General features: G+C 37.1%; 1 protein-coding gene across 1 annotated transcript in view; it reads left to right on the plus strand.

Annotated features, from left to right (window-relative positions):
• The window catches only part of LOC123747809 (lachesin), a 160,172-nt gene extending 152,410 nt beyond the window's left edge, over window positions 1-7,762 (plus strand). The window contains exons 5-7 of the mRNA XM_069326500.1: window positions 537-655; window positions 2,820-3,003; window positions 3,822-7,762. Of these exons, the coding sequence (XP_069182601.1) occupies window positions 537-655; window positions 2,820-3,003; window positions 3,822-3,973 (455 nt within the window). The 3' untranslated portion in view covers window positions 3,974-7,762. The remainder of the gene's footprint in view (window positions 1-536; window positions 656-2,819; window positions 3,004-3,821) is intronic.
• Window positions 7,763-10,337: the final 2,575 nt, after the last annotated feature.

A 10,337-nucleotide genomic window follows, 5' to 3' on the forward strand; every position in this document is an offset into this window, starting at 1 on the left:
GCCTGTGTGATGGGGGTTTTAGCATCACGTAGCCAGCTTTTTGATACGTTGTACTCCCCTGCATATAGTCTAGGGTAGCTGCACAAATGCAGATGTACCTAAATGTGTTAATAAAAAAAAGTCTCATTCTAAAGGCCGCCATTTGGTTACAGTGATGGAGAGAATGTATAGGGAAAAATGGTTACATTAATAGGGGAAAGATAGTAGGGGAAGACAATAGATATTTGACTTTGAGGTAAGGGAAGATAGTGGTGTTGGAAAAGGTGGAAGGTGGGTTGTTGAGACAGTGTAGGGGGGATGTGAGTGGAGATGGATGTGGGCGATGTGTGGATATCGGGGACTAGGGAGTACGGAGACTCCTGTACAAAGCTGAGTGGTGTGTGGAGACGGGCAGGATTGTGCGTGGGCATGACTTAGGTACCGGACCGACCCGGACACGCATGGGTACCACATCAAGTGAATGTGTACATATGAATGCTTAATGAGTCGTCACTTCGTCCAGATCCATCAACCCGTCTACGTTTTCTCATCAACAGCTCCGCGAGTCAGCATTCCAGGAGGGTCTGAGCTTCATGTACGGAGCGGTAGTACTGTAACAATCAAGTGCGTCGTCAGCCACGCGCTACACCCTCCCAACTACGTCTTCTGGTACCACGTGAGTAGCAAGTAACCTGCTCTTGTCTCAGGGTCTCGGAGTCCAGAACAGTTGAAGTTTGGTGTAATAAGGTTCCATGTTTTCTGCAGTTTGAGTGAAAATCGTGATGTTGAAAATACATTTTCTTGGTTACAAGTGTTCAAAGAGAATCTGTACCCATTTCAGGTGCATTAGTTATAAAATCCCTTATCACTTATTAGTTTATGCACTCATGTACCCACACACGCACACACACACACACACACACACACACACACACACACACACACACACACACACACACACACACACACACACACACACACACACATCTCATTTCATCTGGGAGAGGAAATTCTTCAGGAGTCAGAGAAGGAAAAAGACTTGGGGGTTGATATCACGCCAGACCTGTCTCCTGCAGCACATATCAAGCGGATAACATCAGCGGCATATGCCAGGCTGGCCAACATACGAACGGCATTCAGAAATTTGTGTAAAGAATCATTCAGAACTTTGTATACCACATATGTCAGGCCAATCCTGGAGTATGCAGCCCCAGCATGGAGTCCATATCTAGTCAAGGATAAGACTAAACTGGAAAAGGTTCAAAGGTTTGCTACCCGACTAGTACCCGAGCTGAGAGGTATGAGCTACGAGGAGAGACTACGGGAATTAAACCTCACTTCGCTGGAAGACAGAAGAGTTAGGGGGGACATGATCACCACATTCAAGATTCTGAAGGGAATTGATAGGGTAGATAAAGACAGTCTATTTAACACAAGGGGAACACGCACAAGGGGACTCAGGTGGAAACTGAGTGCCCAAATGAGCCACAGAGATATTAGAAAGAACTTTTTTAGTGTCAGAGTGGTTGACAAATGGAATGCAGTAGGGGGTGATGTGGTGGAGGCTGACTCCATACACAGTTTCAAGTGTAGATATGACAGAGCCCGATAGGCTCAGGAATCTGTACACCTGTTGATTGACGGTTGAGAGGCGGGACCAAAGAGCCAGAGCTCAACCCCCGCAAACACAACTAGGTGAGTACACACACACACACACACACACACACACACACACACACACACACACACACACACACACACACACACACACACACACACACACACACAATGAAACTTTCAGTGGAAACAGGAGGCCAGACACAGGATACAGAATACTATTAATACAGAATACAGGATACTATTTGTTTGTGGACAAAATATTAGTTAGCAGTTAGTAACAGTTGATTGATAAACAGTTGAGAGGCGGGCCGAAAGAGCAGAGCTCAACCCCCGCAAGCACAACTAGGTGAATACAACTAGGTGAATACACACCCTCACTCACACACACCACGTAACGAAACTGTATCACAGATCCATAACAAAGGTATATCATCATCTGCATATGCCATCTTCACCGATAGAAATCTTGCTTTTAGAAACATGAATTCAGATTCATAGAATCATTTAGTTCCCAGTATATAAGACATTTCACTCCACTCTCACATTATGCAGCACAAACTTGGAACTATTGTATCATAAAATATGAATTAAATCTAGAGAACGTTAAGAGTTTTGCTATTAACATTATCATAGTCAAGAAGTTGGAGTTAGGAGGAAATAGTACAAGAATTAGGTATCACGTTGGAAGACTAAAGAGTTAAGGAAAGCTTAAGTACCAAGTACAAAATCTTCCGTGCAAATAAGGAATATGGGTAAATATTATTTAACATTGGTGTTCTCGAACTATGGGATCCAGATATAAACAATGCGCAGATTAGTAGCCGACATTTTTAAGGAATTTGTTCAGTAGCAGAAAAGAAGTTACATGATGGATGCAGATTCTATGGAGTTTCAAATGATATAGCCAAATAGGATCAGATTCTGAACCCTAGTTGATTAAAAGAGAAGAGGCATTGTCAAATATCTGGAGTTACACCCTCCTCAGGCACAAAGAGCACAATCACAAACCCTCAAACAAAGAGCCTCAAACACAAACACAAGCCCTCAAACAAAGAGCCTCAAACACAAACACAAGCCCTCAAACAAATAGCCTCAAGCACAATCACAAGCCCTCAAACAAAGAGCTTCACGCACAAGCACAATACAAGCACGCATACAAGCACATCACCCCCCACAATAAACACTACTAACATCGTTTACCTATCAACAATTGACCACAGGAGGACGCGAGGGTACCAGAGAGCTCGTGGACAGGGGTGGAACAGACTCCCCTGACGCGCGTGACAGAAGAAGCGAGCGTGGCGGCCCTCACTATCGCCTCCGTCACCCACGCTCACGCTGGTAACTACACTTGCGCCCCCGCGGCCCTCAAGTCCGTCTCCGTCACTCTCCATGTCCTCAATGGTAAGAATTCTCTGTGTACAATTCCACGATTTCTTTTGTAGATTCATTTTGCAAAATATTTTATGAGTTGAACGATGCTGATTGCTTAGCGCTCACTTTAGCGTTAATGTTATGTTTACTACAAGCATTCGGATTAACGATTGAGGAGATAAAGTATAGGGATTATTATTTGGGGCTCTGAAGAAAGCATTCTATTAGCTTAGCTCAATGGAAAAATGGTGTTTTGCTCTGGCAGATATCTTGTATCGCGCATGAATGAGACATTAGTTAAGCCATGGCTCAATGATGCCCTTGTTTTGGTTGATATTTTTTAAATGACCGGATGGGGAGAGGGAAAGAGAGAACTAAGAGGACTATGTAAGTCTCCTGTGTGTGGTATACAGGGCATCGTTTAATCACTGCAGGGGCTGAGTACTGGAAGCAACATCTTCCTAATTAGTTCGTTGTATATATCTGTTTGTGTTTATGGATATAATTATTTTTAATCCGAGGCTGTGGAAGATTTGTTATGAAGGCTTTAGTGTGCTGTTCTCTTTTAAATAGAGATTTTTGTTTTACGTTTAATTAAGTCATGTAAGGGTTAATGGACTCCAAATTATTATTTGTTGATATGTTTATTTAATTATTATTCATTTTCTTTTATTCAATTTGAAACTGGAAACATTGATGAATAGTCTAGCATTATTTAAAACTTATCTTTAAAACTTTAAAATCTTATATTTCTGGCAGGATTGGTATTCAAAGAGGTACTGTTTATTTTTAGGACAGATTTTTTACCATTTTGAATTTTTTGAGTCATGATCTTATATTCCACTCAGGTGAGCGTCCAGCAGCCATGCAGCACGGGTCCAACCCAGCGTGGTCACCAAGCCCTCACCTCTATCATGTTATCTGCGCCTTCGTCGCCTCCCACCTCGCCTCCTTCAGGCTCCTTCTCCTGCCGAGCCTCTGTTATACTCTGCACCGGTGATGGCAACATTCGGTGTTGCTGTCTTTGTAAAGCCTAATTTGCTTCTGTATTTTGTATTCAATGGTGCAACGATTTTTTTTTGTAATCTTGTATTATACACTGTATGGACAGATTATTTCTTTCTTCCTCTTACCGATACGTGGGTCAGGTGGTGGAGAAAAAAATAGCCCTCTCACTTAGAAAGTATATTTTACGTGATGTTTGTATATATTGTATCGAATACTTCCAAAATTAATACGAAGCCAACAAAGTATGTCGTATGGCTACGAAGGAACTTTGGTAATCAATGTATATAATGTCATAATAATATTCAAGGTCCGCTGTTTTGTCAAGCTTGTATGTTATAATATCCTGCGATCATAACTAAGCTGAGGACCACGTGCTGCTAAACGCACGGGGTCGGCAGCTTCCGAAAGTACGCTTGTGTCAAATCCTGTTCTTAACATACACACAAATTCTTCCCTAGAGGAGAACAAACATATATATTTCCAACATGCTCGCAATTCGCCAAGAATACGAAAAGAACAATTCCTATGATACACCATGTGTAACATTCTATGAGATTTTCAGTGAGAATAACAGCATTCATTCAAGAATATAGAAGGTGATATATCACTATTGTGAATTAAAAAAGTATACATTATTGGTTATTTTTCAGTGTAATCACGTTAAATTTTAATTCTAATATGGCATATGTGAATGTTCCACACCAGTATTTTTTTTTTTTAGTTTTTTCGAAGAATACATTAATCGATATAGGACTCAGGGAGAGCATACAACCAGATTTCCATAATGAGAGACCTAAACCACATTCGTTGGCATATCTAAATAGCCACAATTAACAAATAAGATGTTGATATATATATATAAGTGTGAAACATACCGAAAAAAACATTATTTATATTACATATATATACCATTCTTGTTTCGCTTCCATACCATCCCAAGGGTCGTAATGTTCAGATGGTCACTAATTATATGTGTTTGACATACGCCTTTACCAGCAAAGTATCTGACAGAATGCATGGCAACATACGTGGCAAATATTTGTCGTTTGATACATTCATCTGAGTTATGAAACTGGGATAATTGTTCGTCTGGATAATTGGGTAGATACCTGTGGCATGAGCAGCAGTTTGTAGTCTAATGCGAGTGGTTAATCAGGAATGTTTCAGATAGATGTTCTATGTTGGATTCTTGGAAGACAGCATTTGCGCTAAATGGGATATGTGGTATATAGCAGGCATCCTACGTGGACAATATGAACGATAATAGATTGCGTATAACTGCAATACGCAATAAAATTGCGTATAACAGGTACCCTAATTGAGACAGGGAAATGAAAACAGATATGTGTTTTCTTTACCCTTTAAGTACGTGCTGTATTGTATATGTGGTATATATGGAAAATTACAGATACCATATAGATGGTAAATTGAAGCTAACCTGTATCTTCTACAGGATATGTTACAGTAAATAGCTGATTTTTTAGTTAACCACTATAAGTTAACATGAGTACATAACATAACGAAAATGTTTTTATTATATATACAAAATTGTTCGATTTTTAATTGTTCAACTGTTTTAATTCAGTTGAGAAGAAAAAAAAGTATTTTTTTTTGTCAAAAATCAATATGATCATATGTCAACTCAATTTATAAATATTTACCATAATGATGTTATCGTCTTTTGATAATAATGTATGATAAAATATGATTTTTTATATCTTTTGTGTTTCTGGGAATTATCTGAATTACGAGAAACTGTTTAATTCTAAGGAAAAGACCTAGAATTAAGCCATGAAAGATATGTTAAAGTCTTGCCTATATATTGTTATCGTGAGAGGCTGAAAGTTCCGAAGTTGGCATTCAATCACGATTTTTCTCAATATTTATTCTGTTTTAATTCATTTGAGAAGGGAACAACAAAATTTATGTCTCCAAAAGCTCAATTAATAATTTTATTGCACTTTAGTAGTGACGCAAAGGGATGTGTTTCGTTAACTAAAGAACATTTTTGGAAAAAAGGGAGAGCAATTCACTTTTTGCAATGACGCAATGAACACTTTTCGCATCAACCAATTTACATCTTGTAACCATTAAACACATAATAAAGCAACAACAACAACAAAAAAATACAAAAGGACGGGGGTGGTAGGAGAAAAGCACACAGAAACTGTATCAGAGGGGACCTAAATATTCCCTCTAATGCGTTATGTGTGGCTAAGGGTCTATGTGTGGTTTCTAGGCTAAGGGTCCCCTTCTTCCAGCCAGAGGTGGTACTCCCTTCCCATATATATATATATATATATATATATATATATATATATATATATATATATATATATATATATATATATATATATATATATATATATATATATATACATATTTATATATATATGTTGTACCTAGTAGCCAGAACGCACTTCTCAGCCTACCATGCAAGGCCCAATTTGCCTAATAACTTTTTGCAATGACGTATCAACCAATATATACGACCAATATATACGACCAATTTTTGCAATGACGTATCAACCAATATATACAATATATATTTATATATATAAGGAAGTGAGTACCACCTGTGGCTGGAAGAAGGGGGGACCCATAGCCTTGGAGGAAACCACGTATAACGCATTAGAGGGAATGTTGAGATCGATCCCCTCTAATACAGTTTCTGTGTGCTTTTCTCCTCCACCCCATAGCTCTAAAGAAGACAAACCAATTACTATACTGAACCAGTCCCTCAACAGAGAAATAAGGATAAGCAACACTGACATAATCGACAGATGCAGCAATAATACGAGATTAAACAACGCTGAAGCATTATATATAAATCATTCTCATCCATTTTTTATGCCAGCTGATGTAGGTACGCTAATACCACCTAGAACGTACAAGACGAAACAACTAGTTTACATCGCACCAATTGCCTCAGCAAATGAATGAAAGTGAATGGGAAAATATGCACATTTCTCTCGACTGGCTAACACCTTACCAATCTTGATGCTACAGAGAATATATTTTGTCACCTTTGCCTATTTGATTTGCAATTTTTGTCCTCTCTCTGAAGACTTTGAAGTGTCTTTTTCAGTTATTTTCAGGTAAAGAAGAACATGATAAATAATGAGTGATTCGTGCTAGAATCACTGATGCCACTCTAACGTGAACTGCATTTATTAGAAAGTAATTGCCACGATTATTAAAAAGAAAAACTCTATTGAACAGAGAAGTGTTTACTAAAAAGTTCGGAAAGTGGATATCCCCTCCCCTCCCCTCCCCCCGTCCCCTAAGCGAACTAAAATTAAGGGAATGTTGATGAGAATATCGACGGCTAGTATGGTAATCAGAAAGTATGGTTCACATGTGACAAATAACACATTAGTGTCGTTTACATAGGACAAAAAGTGTTGCTCAGAGTGTCGACTTTTACGTTGAGAAAAACTCTGTTAAAGTGTAGGTGTCAAACACTGCAACCGTCGTTTGGTGGAAGTTCCCGTTTACTGTTTATAAAATATTATTGAACTAAGAAACAAAAAATAGAAAAAATAGACGGATCCTTGATATGTAACATTTTTCTCTGTTAATAAAATGTTTAATATCTTTCCAGAGATATTATGAAAAGTGTTGCGTTTACAAGCTAAGACATTTGTATGTATGTATATATGTATGTTGAAGTCAATAACCTTTCTTTCGGCTTCAGGGAGTTCTGGAGCACGAAGAAACACCATTATACTGTGTACATAGAGACAGATGTAATAATGAATAAATGGATACTTTTGTGTACTTTGGATGGTTTTATTTTCTTTTTTTCTATTCGCGAAACAAATATGAACTAACACTAATGAATGAAAGCCATTTAGAATATATTTTTAATATATATTGGCAGATGGTAATAAACTCGTGTAGAAAGTAGCTTTATCAATTATTGTGCAGCACATTCCTACCCCTTGGGGAAGGAGGAATTTTTTTTGTGGCACATAATGAGCTCCGATACTGTACCCCAAAATTCATTTACCTAAGCAACTTAGATAGTTTAGTTCATTTATTATGCACCCCATACCCATCTTGTGGGCGGTAGTGGAACGGGTTACAGAGGCCCGTAATGGGCTCAGGGACTGAACCCCACAATTCATTTAGCTAAGCAAGTGACAATCTTGATGAACTAGTTACAAAATTCAATATAAGTCGTCACATCAACAATGGGTTCGAGATCAACCACAAGTACAGTTTCTAAATTAAACAACTGACATATGTGAAGACCTAGTGTCACAATTTATATGTAAGCAACTTATAACCTTGAATTTTTAGTTACTCAATTTAATGTATATTCATCTACAGTCCTTAGAGAAAAGGTTCAAATTAATTCCTAATACAAATAATATTATTATCAGATGAATTACAATATTATACATAAAATAAACATGTAATTTTTTGGGTATTTCATTTAATTGTGACTGAAAATAAAGGAAAAGTTCAAAATATCATTCATGGAACATATGTCTACCGGAGGAGCCTCGGAGGAGGAATGCATGTGAATGATATTGGCAGGGTGAACAGATGTGTATAACATGGATAAGGTAAACGAAATCTACAAAATATTCTTTGAACATTTGTTTAGTAAAAGATGAGAAGGTGGAGAATAAAACTGTGAAAAAAAAAGAATAACAATAAAAATGCAGATAATATAATTTTCTAAATTGGTGAGAGTAAAATTTAAAAATGACACACGGTATTTTTTCGTATGATTGTCAACAAATAAAGTAATATTTCAAGACCACAATTTAGAAAATGATAATATATGTATATATTCGATATAATTAAACAATAGACAAGTGTTTTCTAATTGTACGTTTTTATACTCAGATTTAAATTCCAAAGATATTTATCGAAGTCAAATCCTTTTATGATGACGTAAACTGCTTCAGCAATGTATGGGCGTTCCATTAAGTCCCATCTTTAACTAAAACGTTTTGGACGATTTCTTCTCATTGTGGTCAGAATTTTTACCTTATTCACAAACCGCGCTCGCGCGCGCGCGCGCGTGTGTGTGTGTGTGTGTGTGTGTGTGTGTGTGTGTGTGTGTGTATGTGTGTGTGTGTGTGTGTGTGTGTGTGTGTGTGTGTGTGTGTGTGTGTGTGTGTATGTGTGTGTGTGTGGTGTGTGTGTGTGTGTGTGGTGTGTGTGTGTGTGTGTGTGTGTGTGTGTGTGTGTGTGTGTGTGTGTGTGTGTGTGTGTGTGTGTGTGTGTGTGTGTGTGTGTTTGTGTGTGAGAGAGAGAGAGAGAGAACTCACCTATTTTCCCAATTGCAGAAATCACACTCTCTGAGCCAGTGTTTAGTGATAATAAATGTTCCCAATACACAATATCAAGTTCCCATAATATATATGTTTTCAAGGATAATTCCATGAAACTCAGACTAGCGTGACTTTAAACCGAGCAAAAGACATGAACTTGAGGGGCTTTCTACACAATATAGTGTTGCAGAACTAAAACAATAAACATAATTTTCCACACCATAACGATATTCAATGACGTTTAATGAAGGTCTTAAAGGTCCTTGAGTAAGATAAAGAAATAATTTATGAACGCCTCCCCCACATATAATAACACCGAACCGAAAATAATGGCATTTCTCCTAAGAAACATAATTACTTAAAATTAGCGAATTAATCACAAAACACTTGACATAAATTCTTCTCCCCTACAATCAAAAGCAATAAGGAGTTTCAGACCAGAACGTGTGCACTCTTTACACAACGATGGAATGGCAAGAGGAAAATGCTGAAAAAATCGAAAAGATGACGTTAAAAATAAAGAGTACATTCGAAATACTCCTTTATCCCTTGGATACATAAAATTTCTTGCGTGGTGAGTCTTACAACATCCAAGTGAGCTAAGAAAATTACAATAAATTCCTCGGACAACAAAATAAATCACTCGAAGAAAACAATCAAACAGAAAGATAACACGCAATGATGCACCAATAGATCATCCTGCTCAGAGGATATCAGAGGTGGTCAATATTTTACTTTGTCGAGAGGTGCGAGTCTACAATATTAAAAAAAAAATCCTAGCATATATCAGCGCTCGCCTTATTTCTTTATACTTTTTCCTATAATACAATTGATTATTTATAATAAAACCAAATAAGTCTTTGAGAATGTTAAAAAAAAAAAAACCTACGAAACGCTTCTAAGCATTAGACCATCAACCATCAATAAAAAATGTATATGTATATATATATATATATATATATATATATATATATATATATATATATATATATATATATATATATATATATATATATATATATATATATATATATATATATGACAATGTCAGACCACGGAGGAAAA

The sequence above is a fragment of the Procambarus clarkii genome, chromosome 18 (genome assembly GCF_040958095.1).
Source record: "Procambarus clarkii isolate CNS0578487 chromosome 18, FALCON_Pclarkii_2.0, whole genome shotgun sequence".
Classification (NCBI taxonomy): Eukaryota; Metazoa; Arthropoda; class Malacostraca; order Decapoda; family Cambaridae; genus Procambarus; species Procambarus clarkii.